This window comes from Podarcis vaucheri, assembly GCF_965113315.1.
Source record: "Podarcis vaucheri genome assembly, chromosome: 3".
In the NCBI taxonomy this organism is placed as follows: Eukaryota; Metazoa; Chordata; class Lepidosauria; order Squamata; family Lacertidae; genus Podarcis; species Podarcis vaucheri.
The window spans coordinates 27,608,177-27,628,792 of record NC_138761.1 but is presented as its reverse complement, the minus strand read 5'-3'; the positions used below and the strand labels follow the sequence as shown (position 1 = coordinate 27,628,792).

The following is a 20,616-nucleotide window of genomic DNA, read 5'->3' as shown; positions in this document are numbered from 1 at the left end:
AATATTAGGTAGTGTTGGGTCTACACCGAATCCACAGAAGTGTCTCCCTGCAAAGTTTGCAGATCTGCACTATCATTTATGTCTAAGTTTCTACAGTCACTAATAAAACTTAACACGTGTTATAGACCAAGTGTAGGGGGTGAGGAGAGGTTTGTGGGTTTTTGTTTCCTTATGTAATACCAGTTGCTAGTGTTTAAAAGAGTGGCTGGGGAAATCCAGCCAGATGGGTGGGGTATTATTATTATTATTATTATTATTATTAAACTGATCACACACAATATACTTCAGTTACTATGTTGCTTTTGGCAGAATCAAAACAATGCTAGCACAATACAGAACTCTGAAAATCCACAGATTTATTCACCAATCATTCCCAAATGATTTTAGCAAATTAAAAAAAAAGTATACAGTATATGCTTACCAAATACTATTGCTTTAGCAAAAGGAGGAAACAATTCTGTATGCCTGAATAAGTGTTTATGAATCTGCCAGAGTTCTTTGTGCAATTTCTTAAAGTCACTGTATCTCTTCCAAACGACTATCTGAAGTGAAAACAGAAAACAAACACCCATGAGGCAATCATTCCTGCTAATTGAGCATTTACCAAGAATGGCAGAAACCAACACAGTAGCGCATTATACGTGCCCTATGAGATCTTTTTAAAAGTCACTAAACTCTTTAACTGCAGCAATTAATCAAATCTTGCCCTTGCTGTACACCCACCCGCATCCCTGCGAAGTATCGTTCAGCCAATATATTAAGCAACAATTAATCTCCAAGGCAGTCCATAAACTACTTAAACTACACAAGCAGCTGCTGTGCTTGAACTTAAGCAATTTCCACCCCAATCAACCGAAAGGGCATTTGTGGATTTGGGTTAATAGAAGAAAGCTACTTTATACTGAGTCAGACCACCGGTCTATCTACCTTAGTATTGTCTACTACACTGAGTGGCAGCAGTTCTGCAGGTTTTCGGGACAGTCCCCCCCCCCCATTTCAATTTGCTTTGTATTGTGCATTCATGATTACAGCACAGTCAGCAGAGCATGAAATTTTTAATCTCAGGGTCTTGGGTTCGAGCACCACGTTGGGTGAAAGATTCCTACATTGCAGGGGGTTGGACTAGCTGATCAATTCTGTGATTCTGTGATTTGTGGCATCAGGGCAGTTATACACAACCTTACTTTCAATACTATTTGCACCTGCAAAGGTTTCAAGGCAGACATGTTGCCTCATTCCCAGTACGTGCATCTCCTGCAGCTTCCTGCTAAAATCCTGTGACTTTTTATATCATGAACATCCCCACAGGTGTGTGTCTCGCTTTTGTTGCACTATAATAACTCAAAGGTGCCCCTCCGAACAGCAATAGTAGCAGTAACATTGCGGGAGCATTGCAAAGCAACAAATAAAGCAGAAGGATGCATGGACTATCCAGTAGAAATCCACCCCAACACTCTATTATTAAATCAATGACATGCTGCAGAATAAACCCGCAAAACAAAGACACACAAAAACCAGAAGTCTGGAGGGGCCCAACATTTCTTGTCCAGTCCTACATGAAAATGTCAGGGATTTGAACCCGGGACTTTTGGCAAGCAAGGAAGGCTCTACCACTGAACTACAGCCCTTCTCTCAGCTCCTCTTTTGCAGCTCAAACATTATGCAACATGTATAAACATGGGCTGAAGAACGCCAGGAAAAGACACCCCCAGGACACATAAAATGATTTCAGGTTGCCTATATAAATTTTACTTTATACTATCACAGGCTCCTCACTTTGCTGGGCAGGAAGAAGTCCCAGGCATAGCGCTAACCTGGGAATGTGACTTCCTTTCGAAGGAAAGATCAATGTGGATTTGCAGCATTCTGTAATATCTGTTTTACTTACAAATATAAACACAGCATTCTAAAATCAATTCATTCTAAAATCAATTCAAAATCAGATTAATGGCAACCATTGGGCTAGAGTTCTGTGAGGATTACCAAAGGAGGGGGTCAGACTGTGCCTTGGCCAAAGGCCTGGTGGAACAGCTCTGTCTTGCAGGCCCTGCGGAAAGATGTCAAGTTCCGCAGGGCCCTAGTCTCTTGTGACAGAGCGTTCCACCAGATTGGGGCCACAGCCAAAAAAGCCCTGACTCTGGTTGAGGCCAGCCTAACCTCCCTGTGGCCCGGGACCTCCAAGATGTTTTGGTTTGAAGACCGTAAGGTCCTCCGTGGGACATACCAGGAGAGGCGGCCCCATAGGTACAAGGGTCCTACAAATGCTATCTCTACAAATGATAGAAAACACTCTTTTTGAAAAACAAAATAAAACCGAAAGCTTGGAATCCGGAGGTTACAGTTAACTGCTGAAGGGGCAACAGCCCGTGTTGCCAACCCCCACCCTTGCAGTCACCCATAGTTGGAGGCAAACAGTTTGGCACTCTTGGCAGCACGGCCAGCGACAGCCCTTCCGTTAAACCAGGCATGCCCAACAGGTAGATCATGATGTACTGGTAGATTGTGGGGTGTTCCTGGTAGATCTCTGGCTCCTCAGTGATCTACGGTACTTCGCCTCCCCTAAAAGCTCAACAACTTTGGCCTCCCCCCAAAAGCACAAGAACTTTGGCTTCCTAAAAAAAGCTCTCAACCACTGAGGTCCATCCAACGACAATGGGTAGATCACTGCCAGTTTTTTTATACTGTGAGTGGATCACGGTCTATTGGGAGTTGGACGTCCCAGCATTAGACAGAGTGAGGCAGCTGCTTCAGGCACCAGGTGGTTGGGCAGTGGTGGCAAAGTATCAAGAGACAGAGATATGCCTTTGCCCCCTTTGCCGCTGTCCTCCACTACTGCTGAAGTAAGATTCAGCTGCCGGTCCAGCTGGATTCTGCGCACAGAATTTTGTTTGGAGGGGTGTATCTTGTCCTTTGCCTCAGGTGGCAGAATGCATTGGGCTGGCCCCAAGGGAAGTGAAGTCACTACATCTAAATTAGAAGCTCAGAGAGGGGCACACAGCATCCCAAAACGCTTCGGTCGTCAGCCAACTTTGTTTCAAAATCTATGTGTGTGTACATGTGTGTGCCTATGTCTGCACACCTGTATGCCTTGGTCCCATCCACTTTGGGTTTGGGCCCTGTCCATACTGCAGACCATTAACCCCTAACAAAAATGGTGGCTGGCACAGATTGACCACTGAAGCATTAAGGAACAACAACCAGCTACTATGGCCCTTTGCCACCCCTTGGTTCAAAACCTCAGCCTCATTTGCAGCAGTTATGTAGCAAACTAACATCTTCGAGCGGATGATTACAGCAGAAGAGGAGGGTGCTACAAGGAATGCTAAGCATGGCAAAAGGGTTCTGTCTTCTTGTATTTCTTTAACAGCAACCAAAAGTGAAATGAAAGGGAGAAGAATAATGTCCACCCACAAGAACAGAAACAGAAAATCCACCACTAAAAATAATGATATGCTAAGAATATGTGGTCTGTGCCTATTCCACCTAGTTATAACATTTTTGCTGGAATGAAAAAATTAAGAAACCAGAGCAGCTCTTTAGTTAAGATGAAAACAAGAAACATTTGCCAATTCTTATGGTAAAGGTGGAGGGGATAGATAAAATTGATAAGGTGTTGAAGAGAGCAAATACAATGACCCAAATTCACTGCAAAGTGAATCATGGAAGGTTCTTACTCTGAGGAAAGCCATTCACCTCAAAGATTTACATCAAGACTCATCCCTTTAAAGCTCCTGCCACTTTACCAGAGAGGGCTAGCCCTACTATAGGGCAAGGTGAGGAAGCTGCCTCAGGTGGCAGGTACTGAAGTGTATGAGGAGCATCAGAAAAGCCCCCTTCTGCTGGGGGCAGAGGGATGTGTGCCACACAGCCAGCCCTGCACCCCTTAAGCTAACTTGCCACCCTCAGGTGTGGTGGAAGTGTCAGTGTTTACTGTTTACTGTTACTTCCAGTCCAGTCACTTTCTGTAGGAGAAATGGAGATGGCCGCCATCTTGTCCTTCCTCTCAAGACGGCCCTGCCACAAAGTTCTAAATAGCCATCCACTTAAATTGCCCGTGGTTAAGAATTTTCTGAAAGCAACTGGACATAGAAGCTGCTGGGCTACTCAAATTGCAACATTATTCAAATTAAGAATAGGCTTTCTGGTGAGAAAACTCAGTGCTAATTCAGAAGATCTGAAGTGGACTGTTCCTTTTTCTAGAGCAATAATCAGGAGCAGACTGAGCAGGACCCGGCAAACACCAGGACACACCAACTAAACATAGCTGAGGGCCTCAATGCCTTGCAGATTGTGTTGCCTCTTTCCAGTGGCAATTGGCAATGTGGTTTTTAGCTTGCTTTTTTCTCTCCAAAGAATTGGAAAAAACAGAAAGGGAGATAGTGTTCTTTCCAGGTCTTGACACTTCTAACCCTAAGAATAAAATCTGGATGATCATGGTTCATTTATTGTTATTGTTATTGTTGTTATTGTTATTTATTATGTAATATATATTTTAAAATATACTGCACATAATACTAGCTTTAAGCAAAGCCAACTGGCAATCAAACAAAACAATTTAAACACAATTGCACTATCTATTTGCCAGATAATTTCCCTCATCTCCAAGTTTGGAAGTCAGACATTCCATATGGACAAATGGCAGGTTCTTTTCTGACAGCGAACAGCGCATTTCACCCTGTACCTGGGCCAAAGTTTACACGTGAACAACTGTTTGGAAGCAAAAGACACTAATGGCTCCAAAATTATAAATTATGTGTGCTGTTGTTGCTGCTTTAAGAACATAGAAGAGGCCCTAAGCCAAATGAAGGCCTCTAGGCTTTTCTATCTTGCCCTCAGGACTCTCCCAAGGCCACATCCCTCCCTGGTCATACTTTGAGTCCCCCTTGAGTGCTTTTGCCAGGCTACAATGTGTATTTGAACTCTGATAAGTGCTTCCTCCTTGCCTACATGGGGGGGTTAGAGTGGGATGTGTGAGTAAATTAGCATTTGCTCCTAGCTCCACTTAGCACAGACCCGTGGCCCTCAGTGTTACCTAGAAGGGAAAGCAGCCCTTGAGCTGAAAAAGGTTCACCACCCCTGAAACAGTAGGTCTTGTTTCCATTTCCAACAGATTAATGGGATGGGGGAATCCCACCGGAATCACATCTCTGTTTAAAACAGAGCCTGTGCAATGAACTGGCTCACACAAGACATTAAGCCAAACCCGCTTGAAAAGTAATTTTATTTCATGCAGAGAAAGGTTTAGGCATCAGTCTGAAATAGTGAATGTCTTACAGTCAACTGCTGCAAACTTTGACATCAGCAGCATTTGCTGCTGCAAACAAATGCTTTTGGTATACCAGCATTATTATCTGCCTTCCGCATCTATATAAATTAAAACTCCCTGGTGATTTACCATGTATGGCCACCTTAGTGTTTGCACTTTCAGAAACCATTAAGGCCCAGAAAGGAAATGCATTACTATGCTTTGTTAATAAAGCCCTGGAGAAATGTCAAGGTTTGGGGATTGTAGAACAGCAACAGAAAGTAAACTTACAATGGCTGATAAACTTACAATGACATATCATAAGAAGATAAGAAAAGCCCTGGTGCATCAGGCCAAAGCCCCATATTATGCAACATCCTGCACTCACAGTGGACAAGCAGGTGTCTATGGGAAGCCCACAAGCAGGATCTGACCTGCTTCTGAAAAGCAACCCAAAGTCAGACTAGTTGTGTCATCCAAACCCAAGCTTGTGGTTTCTTTCCTCCAGATAAACCACAAGTGGCAAGCCGAAAACAAACTTTATCTTCCGCTTATAGTTTGTCTAGAGAGAAACAAACCAAGAGCCCAGGTTCAGATGATGTGGCAAGCCAGACCATGGCTTGTGTATTTTAACTATGGTTTAATGGGATGTGTGAACCAGGCCACGGTGTGCCTCGTGAATGTAACACTTATGGCTAGTCTGACAAAATGGCGGCTATGCTCTGCCTCCATAGTCAGAGGCAATAACGCATCTGAAACCAGTTCCTGGAAAACGCAGGAGGCAGAGCGTGCTCTTGTGCTCAGGTCCTGCTTCTGGGTTTTCCACAGGCATCTGGTTGGCCCCTGTGAGAACAGGGGGCCGGACTAGATGGGCCATTGGCTCAATCCAGCAGGCTCCTCTTTTTAGGAAGATGATAATGGCAACCTGTTTTCACAGGTTATTTCCAGTTCAGGATCCTCCTTGGAAAAGGTGAACAACAAGTTACAAACTAGAAGAAGGCAAATCTGGAAGAGAGTTCATTTGCTGGTCTGCCTTTGTCACAGACGTAAAGGTGAAATAGAAAAGGTCTGAGAAAGATTGTGATCGATGCAGGGATGGAGAACTTGTGGCCCTTCAGATTCTGTTGGGCTCCGACTCCCATCAGGTCAAGCCGGCATGACCACTGGGCCAGGCATTATAGAATTTGGAGTCCAGCAACATCTATGAAGGCTGCAGGTTCTCCACCCTCCACTGGGCAAACAAGGAAAAGATTTGGCAACTTGGTTTTACCCTTGCACACAGAAAGTAGGAAGCAAACAATGTGACAGTACTGGGATAATGTTTCTGTAATTAATCCATTTTTATATTTGTTCTTACTCAATGATCCATATCCAAGGACTGTCAAAATCAATCAGGTTGTTTCAAGTTCAAATTTCCCTCGCTGATAGATAGATGATAGTTGTTGTTGTTGATGATGATGATAGATAGATGATAGAGATAGAGATAGATATAGATAGATGATAGATAGATGATAGATAGATAGATAGATAGATAGATAGATAGATAGATAGATATAGATGATAGATTTTACTAAATTTGCTATAAATAGGTGAACCAACTGAGTCTATGAAAAAATGTTTTACAGTGGTGCCTCACAAGACGAAATTAATTTGTTCCGCAAGTCTCTTCGTCTTGCGAGTTTTTCGTCTTGCGATGCATGGTTTCCCATAGGAATGCATTGAAAATCAATTAATGCGTTCCTAGGGAAACCGCCTTCAGACGAGGTCCGGGGACAGTCTGTCCCCGGACCTCTTCTGAAGGCTGGGGGGGGGACAAGGGCTTTTCTTCCCACCCCCAGCATTTTAAAAAACCCCGGGACAGCGGAGGACCTCTCCGCTGTCAGGGGCGATTTAAAAGCCCCTGGGAAGGCAGGCAGGGGGGACAAAGACTTTTGCCCCCCGCCCGCCTTCAGAAGAGGTCCTGGACCTCTTCTGAAGGCGGGCGGGGGGCGAAAGTCTTTGCTCCCCCCCCCCGCCTGCCTTCAAAAGCCCTCCGGGACAGGCAGGCAGGGGGGAGCAAAGACTTTCGCCCCCGCCTTCAGAAGGTGTTCCCTCCCCGCCGCCCGGCTTTGGAGCATCGTTCCGAAGCCCGGCGGCGGCGGGAGGAGGCGTTCCCGCCCCGCCACCCGGCTTCGGAGGAGGTCTGAGGACAGTGGGGAAGACGCGCTGTGCTTCCCTGCTGTCCCGGATATTTCCCTCTGGGCTGTCGTCTTGCGAAGCAAGCCCATAGGGAAATTCGTCTCGCGAAGCGCCTCCAAAACGGAAAACCCTTTTGTCTAGCGGGTTTTCCGTCTTGCGAGGCGTTCGTCTTGCGAGGTACCACTGTATTTCTAGACTGTGGGTGAAGTGGGAGTGCATAATGCATCTTTCATTATGGCAAAGATCTTATTTTGAAATATTAAATATACTGTAGAAGCCACAAGCGAGAAGGCTTTGTGATATATCTACCCTGACCATCTTCCCAACTTTCCCTTCCACCCTCTTTCATCATTTCAAAATGCCTCTGCTAGAATCCCATCTCACTGAAATCATACCCACTTTATTCTCACTAAGTCTCTACTGCCAGCATACTGCCAGAACCTTGTGTTAAGCACTCCCAACTCTCCTTGACCTTACCCACCCTTTCTCACTCACCCCTCTGCCTACAGACCCATCTGCTCTTTTCAGTCCCTCTTGTCTGATTCTGCCTGCACCTTCCTACATGCTGATTTCTTGCATCATGCCCAGAAGTCTACTTCGCGTGCAGAAACAGCTTTCGATCTAAAGAGAACGTGTCTTTCTCATGCAAAACGTGTCGGGCAGAAGCCTTGCATGAGGAATGTGGCAAGAAAGATTGAGAAACATTGGTTCTTCTGTTTCCTGCAGCCGGGTGAGCACTTCAGCAGTACGGGGGCTGAGCATCTCCCACCCCAAAACTTCACAAGTGGAATTATATTGCTCTGTTCACAGCCTCAGGCCTCCTGGCCTATGCTTGGAGGATAAAGCTATCAGTGGCTACTAGCCATGATTGCTATGTTCTGCCTTCACTGTCAAAGGCAGTATGCTTCTGTATGCCAGTTGCTGCAAGCAGGACTTGGGTTCTGTTGCAGGCTTCACATATGCAGATGCACATGTGGTCACCATGACAAGAAGATGCTAAACTGCTTTCACATCCACACCATACATGGTTTCCCCCAAAGAATCATGGGAAGTGTAGTTTATTCCTCACAGAGGGACAAACCCAGCACCCTTAAGAAAATACAGTGCCCAGGATTCTTTCTGGGGAAGCCATGTGCCCTAACTGCATGGCATGCATGTGACCTGAATGGGCCTTTGGCCTGCTTGTGTTCGCATAAACAGCCCTCCTCCACTCATCAAAGCTTTTGCCCGAAGGTTTATGTGAAGACTTTCTCAGCTGCAAGTATTTTAGATTGTTCCGCTTCCCTTGGGAAAGCAGCCATAGCTCAGTGGTAGAGCACATGATGTGAATGAATAAAATCTCAGATTTCATCCCAGAAATGTTCAGACAAAAAGTAGGAAATTATATGACAGACTTCTCTACCTGAGGCTCTAGGGAGCCACTGCCCGTCAGAGAAGACGGTTTCCTACCTTCCTACCCTTATTTTTCCTTTTGTCAACTCTGTTTTGCATCCTGTTAATCTTACATAATCACTTTCACCGTCTGGTGTTCAGATGGTTATGGATCACATCTCTCTCCAATTCTCCATCCATCATTCTGGTATTTGTTGTAGATAGGCTATTAAATAGTTTCCCTGACTCTTAAGATGTTTTCAGAAAGTGGTGCTGTGCTTATGCTTTGGGCATTGTGTTCTCTCTCTCTCTCTCTCTCTCTCTCTGTGTGTGTGTGTGTGTGTGTGTGTGTGAACTGTATTTGTCATTTTGGGCAAAGTTTCATGGCCACCAGGAGTTCACAGTTATGTTGGGTAGGTAACACACCCAAGGTAGGACTGAGGACCTCACTAATTTAATTAGAACTGTGCTAATTACACAATGGTAGCTTGAAAGAGAAAAGTGCATTGCTATCCATTTCCTTAACAATCCATTAGGTCTCTCTTTCAAATATCAGATAGATGATGAGGAACGTGTGTGTGTGTGTGTGTGTGTACATGTGGAGGTGTATGCACACCTGCACAGGAGGTCCCTAGACTTAGCATGTGAGCAAATGACCGACTGAGGCAGCAGAAACAAGATTAGCCATCAATTGCCAATCTAGTCACTAAAACAGGAACAGAACTTACTTGCTCTATTTCGCAATATAAAAAGACAGAACAGTTTGTGCCATACCTATGCTAGAACCAAAGATGCTTTTAAAAAAAAAAGTTTACCTCTTGGACATCTTCTGGATTTTTTCGAGAAACAATCTGGAAAACAAAAGCAAAGGCCCTGTCAGTGCTTGAATTTGTTAACGAGAGACACAGAGAGATCACGCAAAAGCGCCCAATGATCTAATATTGATTTTTCAAAACTCTTTCTTTGGGGCTATGCTTGATTAGGATTACACTCATCCATCCCAGTCTTGATATCCACACATTCCAGCATCATATCTGCAGAGGGGTTTATACACGTAGAAACAAATTCATGTGAGTCCCATAGAGTGCAGCTGACGCCTATGCAGAATGAATTAAATGCACTTCAGACCGTATGAGAACATCCTGATACAATGCAAGGCAGGGCAAAAGCACCCAGTCCTATTACTCTCAGGGTGTGTTGTTTTTGCAAACTGTCTTCAAAATAACATACCATTTACAACTCAACATTCAGCGTATTTTTGTACTGTAGGCAAAAATGCAGAAGTACAAGGGAACAGAAAGGCAAGTCATTAAACAATGGAATTCAACCGCACGATAAGAAAAGAAACCTCTTTTTCCTCTTCATCCTCCTTCTTTCCCTCTTCATCAGCAATTTTCAACTTTCCCCCACACCAATCTACTAATAAGCCCCTGTGTGTCTTAACACAGAAGCTCCCTGCACGGTACCATATTCTAGGGAATATTCTAAGGTGCATCGTCAGTTCACAAGACAAGCAGGCCAAGACCTCAGCATTGCCTGATACGAACAGAAAGTACACCCTAGAAAGCATCCAAAAGTCACCTGCTGAATTACTAAAGCTGGAAATGTCTCCGTCTGGTCTTTCCTGCTGGATGGAAGAACAACCAAAATAAAGACTGCAGGTAAAAGGGGGCATGCACTGTAGGTGAAACAAACCAACCAGCCTGAATGCATACACTGGAACCTACTTAAGTTTTTCTTTTCTTTTTAAAAAAATTATTTATATTTTTCAATGTTACATTTTTTTCAAAACCACATTCACATTAAAAGAAACATTTCCACATTTATATCTTCCTTTAAAATAAACCGATTTCCATTCTCATTCACAACTTCCCTTCTTCCCCTTCCAGCATATTCTTGCACAGCCATTTAACTCCCCTATTACCTTAATCCTACTAACATTTTCACATGTTTACAGTTGTTTTTCAGATACGACACAAAAATTTTCTATTCATCTTCTTGTTCTCTTATTTTACTTGATTCAAGTAGGTAGCTGGGTTGGTCTGCCGTAGTCAAAATAAATTAAAACAATTCTTTAAAAAGATAGTGTCAGGGGCTCAGGAACAGAGGCACAGGGGAGGAAGGAAATGGAGAGTGAAGGGGAAGAATCTGAGGGCAGCGTAGGGGAGTATGACAGTGACCCGAGAGATTCCATGAGCTTCTCCAGCGGATCGGAAGATTCCCAGAAGGAGGCACCGATGGTCAGGGCAAGGGGGGTCCCAGGGGGGACGCACCAGAAACAAGGGGCCAGCGGGGACTCCCAAAGCAGCAGCGGGAGATCAGGACCAGCTTCCCCACCAGAGCGTAGTGGGGGGGGGAAGAGTCCCATGTGTCAGGGCCAGCGTCTCCTCCAGCAGGGAGAGAAGATGAGTCAGGGCTGACCACGCCTCTATCGGAGAGTGGGGGAACGGAGGGGAGGTCAGGTCCAGCTAGCCCCCCCAAAGGGGGAAGCAGTGACAGGAGCAGTGTAACGGTCAGGAGGAAGGTTGCCGGCTGGGCGCTCGCGCCGAGTTCGAATGTACAGGCGTGTAAGACAGCAGAAAACCCGGATTGGGAACCAGGTCCTAAAGCCCGCCAGAGGCAGGGGGAAGATTCAGGGGACTCAGCGTCAGAAGAGTCTAGGAGCGGCAAGACACCAGCGGACGGGCGGAACCAGAGGAGGAAAGAGCAAAGGAAGAGGTGGAGCAAGGCCAGAGTCTTAAACTGGTGTCTGGGGGGAGGAGATTCAGATGGAGCTTCAGCGGTCTAGAGTTTCGGACGTAGAGCTGCGCGCTGCGGCTGTGAAAGCAGAACTGAACTTCAATAAAGACTTTTGTATATAACAACGAACCGGCGTGGGTCCTTTGTGAGCTGGGACCTCGGGCAGCTCTGACAGATAGTTTAAAAGACTCTTCTTAAAAACCTAAAAACTCCCTTAAAAGAATCAAGTCTTCAAAAAAGTTATACGATCTAAGAAAGTCTTTAAAAGAATCCTTTTAAAAGAATTTAAAAATTATAAAGTAGCACCTTAGAGACCAACTGAGTAGTTTTAGGTACAGTACAGTATAAGCTTTCGTGTGCATGCACACTTCTTCAGATACTTATTTTACTTGTTAGACCTGCCAGCTCTGCATAATCTGTCATTTTAAATTGCCAGTCCTCCTTACAGTCATACCCTGGAAGTCAAACGGAATCTGTTCCGGAAGTCTGTTTGACTTTCAAAACCTTCGGAAACCAAAGTGCGGCTTCTGATTGGCTGCAGGAAGCTCCTGCAGCCAATCAGAAGCTGCGTAAGCTCCGTCGGACATTTGGATTCCAAAGAACGTTCGCAAACCAGAACACTCACTTCCGGATTTGTGGTGTTCGCCAAAACGTTCGACTCGCAAAGAGTAGTAGCATCCAAGCGACTACTGCATTTGGGACCTCACTCAACCGCCATTTCTGGGCTTACAAACCTGATGATGTTTTTTGTTCTGCATGCAGGACAAGCAGCAGCAGCAGCTGGAATCTTAGGCAGCTACTGGGGTCCCAGTGCTCACTGCCAATACCAGGTCTGAGACCTCCATGCAGGCAGTTTGACCTTAGAGCCACAAGCTCTTTAATTAGATGCCCCAGTCCTTAGAAGGCCGCAAACAGGCTGCAGGGCTCAAGTGATAAAAAGGCTAGCCCAATATTATGAGGGGAGGGGGCCTTTTTTTAAATTCACTTTCTCCACATCAGAGATAATTTTTTGAACTTCTAGCATGTTGTCTCTTAAGCAGAGGTTGGATAGCCATCTGTTATGGATGCTTTAGCTGAGATTCCTGCATTTCAGGGGGTTGGACTAGATGACCCTTGGGTCCCTTCCAACTCTAAGATTCTATTATTCACCTTTTCTTAAAGCTAAAAAGTCCCAAGCTATTCCTTTCTTCGTTTGGGCATTTATATTCCACCTTTTTGTGCCAAATCAAGGTGGCATGCAGAATCTTTAAAGATATAATGGCATATAGAGATGGATGCTAAAATGCACAACAACATACTCCAGTAAAATACCGCAACAACACACACCAGGAACAGCAGATAAAAATGCATCAGCCCACAGGTTCTAATTAAAAAATGTCTGGTGAAAGTAGTCTTAAGAGCCCATTTAAAAGCAGGCCAAAAAAAAAAAAACCCCATACCCTCAGTATGCTCAGTATGGATCTATACAAATCCTCTTCAGGTGTTACTAAAGAGAGTTAACACAAGCGAGGGCTTTTTCCACTCCAATTCTCACCTCCCTCCAATTGTGGAGGTTTCCTCTATGAAATGGGGAGCCTTCTGCACTCTTAAAGGCTGATTTCCCAGCATTTTAAAACACAGAAACCTCCACAAGCACAGTAAGATCCACGCTTCAGAAGGTCAGCTTCCACAAGTTGGGAAGGCAAGAAAAGTGCTGAGCAAGATCGATTCATATGCTGTCAGTGGGCTCCTGTTGTTGTCTTGTTGTGTACGTAACAAAGGGGAGCCACACCGGGGTGAAGGCGTCATCTTTTGTTTGTCCCCTACTGTTTCCCATACAGTTTGGTACCAGTGGCCCATGTTTACTCCTGACAGGTCCCTCCAGTGTCCAGCTATGATGCTACCTCTGGGATAGCTCAGTCAGTAAAGCATGAGACTCTTAAACTCAGAATCATGGGTTCAAGCCCCACATTGGGCAACATATTTCTGCATTGCAGGATGATCAGTGTGGCCACTTCTTCCAACTCTACAATTCTGTGATCCCTGGCTGCTGAGAGAAGGTGGCTTATGAGTTCTTTGTAGCGTGTGTTATTGTCTTGGAAAATATTCAGTAGGGCCAGTTCTGGAGTGGCTTCTAGTACCTTTTTTGTTATTTTGCATATTTCTTGGAGGACTGGATGATCTGTTAGAAAGAACTCTATGAACTGATAGCAGTGATGCTGTACGTACTTTTGAAACCCAAGAAAATCTTTAATAGAAACAATTTAAAAGAAAAGAAAGGTGCGGAGCTAGTACTGTACATTCATCAACCCCACTGCCCCGCACTCCCAGCTGATAACTTTTGCCACTTTAGCAACAATTGAAAAGGGCTATAGACAAACCCAATTCTGCAGGCAGCTTGTGTGTGATGGATCAGGGCAATAACCTTTGTACCCTTAAGGCAACTCCAATCAACTCTTAATGAAAGTGTTCGGTGGTACTTGCAGCGAGTGGTCAGTGGTCATTAAAATGTTCCAATACCACTCAGAGGAGCATAGAAAGTTGCCTTATACAGAGTCAGACCATCCATCCATCTGGATCAGTAATGTCTACACTGATTGGTAGCACCTCTTCAGGGCTTCAGATAGGGATCTCTCCAAGCCGAACCTGGAAATGCAGGGGATTTTTTTTCTCTCTGCATCCACTCAACCAACCGAGTACCCCACGGCAAGAAAGCAGCACACTTAAAAAGTTTAATTCAACAAAGGCTCTGATGGACTTTAGAACTCAAACTGCTAAAGGTCTCCCAATCTGCTTTCATGCTGGGCTGCCTGTCCTATGGCTGCATAGCCCTTTGGTGACATCACAGCAACTCAACCAATGGCAGTCCACAATTCCCAAGACTAAGCAATCCTACCATCACAGGAAGGCCGATTCAGATTATCACTCATTTCACAATACAACCTGAGAAGACTGAGAGCATTCTAAGGAAGCTTACCGTCAAAGTTTTAACTCCAATTCCAGCATGTTGACATGTAAGCTCAGTTCATGCCAGCAGCTTCAAGCGCCACCAGCGCTAAACTCTGTACTGCTGGCTGGCTCTATTCTGTGACAAAAATGGGGAGACCTTACATAGATACTTGTTGTCAACATTACTTTAACAAGCACTATCCCCCTGGTATTTGAAGCTTCGGATGCATTTGCTCTGGTTACTCGGGAACCAAATAAAACCAAGGGAGCATGATGCAATGAGCAGGGGGAGGAAAGGAATCCCAGCCTCTTTTGGAGACTGTTATCGTGGGTGTGAGCAGGTGCGCTGGGTCTTTTCTTTAACCTTGCTTGGGCGAGTGCATTTAAAATCCAATTCTCTTAAAGAGAAAGGGCCTGCAGGTTTTAATATATTGATTTAAGAGCATTTATCTATAATTGTGGAACAGTTCTGGCTTTCACTGCTTACATTTCAAATGCCTTGCACAATCTTTACGCCCCTCTTCCTCTTTGTCTCTCTCGCACACATATACCCCACTTCACCTCAGGCTTACAATGAAGTAACTGAATTGTCTTGGAAATTTAACAGCCGGGTTTTCTTATCTACCATCCTCCTGGACAAGCCTGTTTTCTTATCTCTTGAGAGAAAGGCGCTGTGGAATTTACCACCAGGAATGGACAACAAAGGGCACCCTACATTTAAAGTACTACCATACCACTTTTAACCATTATGGCTTTCCCCCAAGGGATCCTGGGAACTGTATTATTATTATTATTATTATTATTATTATTATTATTATTATTACTATTTACATGTGTTGCCTCAGGAAGATTTTCGGTATCACATGGCAGGACAGAGTTTCAAGCAAATATGTGCTCTCCAGGGCCCACATTCCCAGCATGTTTGCACTCCTATCTCAGCAACATTGACGCTGGCTTGGTCCCGTCCACAGAATGGAAGACCACAGGTCCCCCAAAGGCGTGCTCTATGGGGAGCTGGCTTCTGGCACCAGGTTCATTGGCAGACCAACTCTGTGTTACAAAGATGTTTGCAAACATGACAGGAAAGCAACATCACCCCTGCCAGGTCCCAGGACAGTTTCCAACAATGAAAACACTGAATATCTGAAGAAGTGTGCATGCACACAAAAGCTCATACCAAGAACTAACTTAGTTGGTCTTTAAGGTGCTACTGGAAGGAATTTTTTTTATTTTGACTATGGCAGACCAACACGGCTACCTACCTGTAAATGAAAACACTGCAGTTGGTTAAGAGTGATGGGAATTGTTAGGAGACCCCCGATTCGCCTCACAGAGCTACAGTTTCCAGAGTTTTGTGAGGGGAATAAGGAGTGCTATTTTTCTAGAAAAAGAGGTGCGAGAACTCACTATGAATGCTTCCCTTGTTCTCTTATAATGGCAAAGGCAGCCACCTGAGAGGTGCCGGAACTGAGTTCCGGAAAGTTCCAGCTGAAAATAAAAGCCCTGGGAATAAAAGTTTCCTAACAATACTCAGCACCCTTAACTAACTACAGTTCCTAGGACTGGGATGGAGGGGAGTTATGACTGTTTAAAGTGGTATTACACGGCTTTAAATGTAGGATTGGGTGTGGCCCAAGAGACTTGTGGTACATTAAAGGCTAACAAACTTCTTGGGACAAAACACAATCATGGGCTGAAGCCCACATCCCCAGATGCACAAAGCGAAATCTTAGTTGGCATGTACTGTATAAAAGGAGAAAAATTATAAGGTAGGAGTCAAATGGGCACCAAGATGCAAAAAGTAGAGGCAGTTATAACTAGAGTTTAAATGTTTGTTAAACCAGTGCACTTTTGATAGTAGCAGGCTGGTGAATGTTAGGAGGAGCAGAGCAGATAAAAGAAAGCTACCGTATTTTTCGTTCTATAGGACGCACATTTCCCCCTCCAAAAATTAAGGGGAAATGTGTGTGCGTCCTATAGAGCGAATGCAGGCTGCGCCGCTAAGCCCAAAGCCAGAACAGGAAGACGGAGCACTGCGGAGCGCTCCGTCTCGCTGCTCTAGCTTGGGGACAGTGCCTTCACCCCGCTGTCCTGCAGAAGCTAGCAAGGCTGTTCCCAAGCCAGAACAGCGAGACGGAGGGCTCCATCTCGCTGCTCTAGCTTGGGGACGGCTGCACGCAAACCTCTGTAGGGCAGCGGGCTGCCTTCACCCCACTCTCCTGCAGAAGCTAGCAAGGCTGTTCCCAAGCCAGAACAGTGAGACGGAGGGCTCCGTCTCGCTGCTCTAGCTTGGGGACGGCTGCGCGCAAACCTCTCCAGGGCAGCGGGGCGCTGCGCTCCGAAGGCTTCAGGGATCTTTGAGGCTGGCGGTGGGGGAAAGCAGTGCTTCCCCCCACCGCCAGCCCCACAAGCTCTGGTGAATGTACCTTGAACGCACCTTGTTTTAGAGGGGGAGAACAAGAAAAAAAAAAATTCCCCTGTTCTCCCCCTCCTATGGTCCGGTGCGTCCTATGGTCCGGTGCGTCCAATGGAGCGAAAAATACGGTAAACTATGGCACTGGTTCCTACAGAAGGCAGTGATGGCTACCAACCAAATGGCTTTAAAAGAAGAGTAGAGAAAGTCAATTGAGGACAAGGCTATCAATGAATACCTAGCCAGGATGGCCATGATGGCTATCTCAGCTGTCAGTACCAATTGTTGGGAGCTGCAAGTGAGCAGACTGCTGTTGCCGTCATGTTCTGCTTGCAGGCTTTCCATAAGCATTTTGGCTGGCCTCTGTGAGAACGCGATGCTGAACTAGATGAGACATTGGCCTGATTCAGCAGGCTCTTATGTTAATAAAATACATATATATGCAGGTTTTGGTGTCTTCGGGTGTCTTCCCGTGTAAGAGTCGGGGTGTCTGGGCGACGTTTCGACGAGGTCTCACTCGTCATCTTCAGGCTGGTGCTTTCGGCTTCTTGTTGCTGGTTCCAGTAACAAGAAGCCGAAAGCACCAGCCTGAAGATGACGAGTGAGACCTCGTCGAAACGTCGCCCAGACACCCCGACTCTTACACGGGAAGACACCCGAAGACACCAAAACCTGCATATATATATATATATATATATATATATATATATATATATATATATGAAATAAAAGCAGCAATAGTAATGCAACATAAAATCGTTATGAATACTTAATGCAGGAATGCCATGGAAGCCTGCGGATCACAGGTTGTCCACAAACCACAGTTTGGGGGACACACACACACACACACAACAGTTGTAATAACTACTGAAAGGAAAAGAAAGCAACATCTAATCCAGGCTGTACCAGGTTTATTTGACTGCAGTATCTCCGTCAGATAGGGAATCAGGTGGATACCATTTTAAAATAATAATAATAATAATAATAATAATAATAATAATAAGTATTTTATGGAAACCATTTGGAGGCTGCTTTTGTTAAAAGATATATAAACCTTGCAAAATAAATATATTAAATTAACACCAGTATAGCCTGCATATAATGCTACTTTCTCCCAGCAGTGAGAATGTGGGCTGGATTGCAGGAGAAGAGAGATGAGAGTTCAAGACTCTTAGCAGATGAAGGTTTCTCCCAAGCAATGTCTGAATGAGCCCTTGTCTCTTAACGGAGATGTAAGGGAGCACGGAATTTCAAAAGAGGCTATTCTCTGATATGTGCCAATCTATTATTTATTGATTACTTATTTGTTGCTTTTATATCCCATGTTTTTTCTCCAAGGAGCTCAAATTCCTGACATAGTTCTCCCCCTTGTCATTTAATCCCAACAACCCTATGAGGGAGGTGAGGTGTGGCAGAGAGCCAGTGACTGGCTCAAGGTTACCCATTGAACTTCATAGCCAAGTAAGGATTTGAAACCTCATCTTCCAGGTCCTAGTCAGACATTTTAACCACTATGCCACACTGGGTCTCAGAAAAAATTTGGGGGGGCAATGTTAAAATATAGGTGGGGAGATCAAGACATAGGAAATACTGTATGGCTATTTTTTTGGCTTTCATTTGAGTTAGGCTGTCATCTGTGCAAAAAAAACAAACAGCTCTTCCTTCATTTTCAGTAGCACAGATGAGAGGACATGGTCTCTTTGAATTGTACTCAAGGACCAGGTCTAGGAAAAAAATGGGTGCTACTATGCCATCAAAACCTGGCTCTGCCTTTTGAGCTGGAAGCCCAGATCAAACCAAAACCTCCTGGTTGCCCTTTGGACAACCAGGTCCATCCATAAATCAGGCACAACCACAAACTGCTTCCCATCTCTACACCTCTATACCGATGGCTGTCCCTTCTGACCTAGCATTACATAATGCAGATTTTGGCTCTCTCCCCAAACACATCTCTACTGGGGGAAGCTCACATCCCTGACCCAATGTTCAAGAAGCCAGTCCCTCCGTGTTCGGCGGTGTTTATCCCAGGTTAAGCATGCAGAGGCCTGCAGTGTTATTCCTACATCCCGTCCACTCCTCTGAAGATAGAGGATACTGACCTCCCCTCCAGATAAAACCCACATGCATGGAAACGAGGGATGAGGAGGCTCTGAGATGGAAGGGAGATGCCTTGATCCCTTCTACCCCCCAAACTGGGTACTTCTGGAGTGGGTTCCGAGTGGAAATGCGACTCCCTCCATCCTATAGAGCAGGGGTCAGCAACTCTTTCAGCCGTGAGCCGGGCCAGACTATATGGGGGGGGGGGATGAACGAATTCCTATGCCCCATAAATAACCCAGAGATGCATTTTAAATAAAAGGACACGTTCTACTCATGTAAAAACACGCTGATTCCCAGACCGTCCGTGGGCCAGATTGAGAAGGCGATTGGGCCGCATCCAGCCCACGGCCCTTAGGTTGCCTACCCCTGCTATAGAGCGAGGAAAAATGAATAGAGATGTCGGGGGAGAAGGAGAATCAATGCTCTCTCTCTGCCGCCCACTCACTCCTCTCAGCAGATGGGGGGGGGGAGAGAGAGAGAGATGGGCATCTGCTTGGAGAGAGGACGAGCAAAGGCATCCCTGTAAGAGGCCACGGCGCTGTGGCAAAAGCACATGCCCGCCGGGCGTTGCCAAAAGAGGCCCTGGGTTCCAATCCTGCCTTCTCCGGCTTCGGAAGGTGCCGGAAAGCCGCTGCCCGCGAGCCGCACGGACAACCTGCCTCCTTGCAGGCAGGCAGGTTCCCAGGATCTCCCTGCCCGTGGCGGAGATCAGAAGGGGAAGGATCCCGTTCGTCACCCCCGAACCTAATCAAAGATTGCATGGAAGACGGACGGCCTTCCCATTTCTCTTTCTCTTTCCCTTTGCTTCCCAAGGCTCACTCACCCGCGCGGTGACCTTATACAGGGTGTATCCCCGAGGATGGCGCTTGGGCTCGGTGACCGTGTAGAACCGGGCCACGTCCCCGCCTCGTCCCTGCGGGGAGATCATCGTTGCTTGCAGCGGGCCGGCAAGAGGTGCGGAGGCCGTGGCTCCCTCGGCGCCGGCCCAGCGCCGCCAGGCTGCTGCAAAGATCCACTCCCGGGTCAGGCCCGAGCCGGCGGCGGAAGCGATGGGAGAGAGGGAGCGGCGGCGGCGGCGGCAGCCGCTAAAGCAGCGCCTCTCCTCTCCTCCGCGTGGATCCGGCGCGCGACGCAGCTCGCCGGCCTGGCTCTCTTTCCTCCCCCACCCGCCCTGCCCGATCCTTCCCGCGGGGGTCGGGATGGAGCCTCCCCATCCACACAAGCCTTGGAAGGAGAAGCGCCGGCAGTCAGGCCGCCTGGGTTGTCCCTCGGAATCTCCAGGGGCGCATGACTGCGCGCGCGCGACCCTTTTCAGAATCAGGAGAAAAAAGGGTTCCTCTGCTCAGAGTTTAATTTGAAAGAAAGTAGCACGAAAACGCGGGGTTGTTGTCCTTTCCCACCACCTCTTCCGCTTCTGGGGGCGCTCTTTCCGCAAGCCTAAACATGTTTATTCGGAAGGAAGTCCTTCTTGCTCCCAAATAAAGCGGTGCGTAAATGTGCAGTCTTAATCCTGACTCATGATTTCTAATAATAATGTGTTTTATGCAGCGTTTTCTCATGTCCCTGGCATGTCGCATACACACTGTCTCGATGTAGGCCTATGCACAACAACCCTGCAAGGAAGAGCTGTATTATTATTCCC

At 46.1% G+C, this 20,616-nt stretch overlaps 1 protein-coding gene across 2 annotated transcripts in view; it reads right to left on the bottom strand.

Annotated features, from left to right (window-relative positions):
* Window positions 1-20,159, bottom strand: part of RPS6KC1 (ribosomal protein S6 kinase C1) — a 102,666-nt gene extending 82,507 nt beyond the window's left edge. The window contains exons 1-3 of one of the 2 annotated variants that reach the window (XM_082217377.1): window positions 19,798-20,159; window positions 9,610-9,645; window positions 422-542 (exon numbers count right to left, since the gene is read on the bottom strand). In XM_082217377.1, coding sequence (XP_082073503.1) covers window positions 422-542; window positions 9,610-9,645; window positions 19,798-19,902 — 262 coding nt within the window. In that variant the 5' untranslated portion in view covers window positions 19,903-20,159. Of the gene's footprint in view, window positions 1-421; window positions 543-9,609; window positions 9,646-19,797 lie in introns of those variants that run through there. The other variant, XM_082217378.1, reaches the window with a different exon arrangement.
* Window positions 20,160-20,616: the final 457 nt, after the last annotated feature.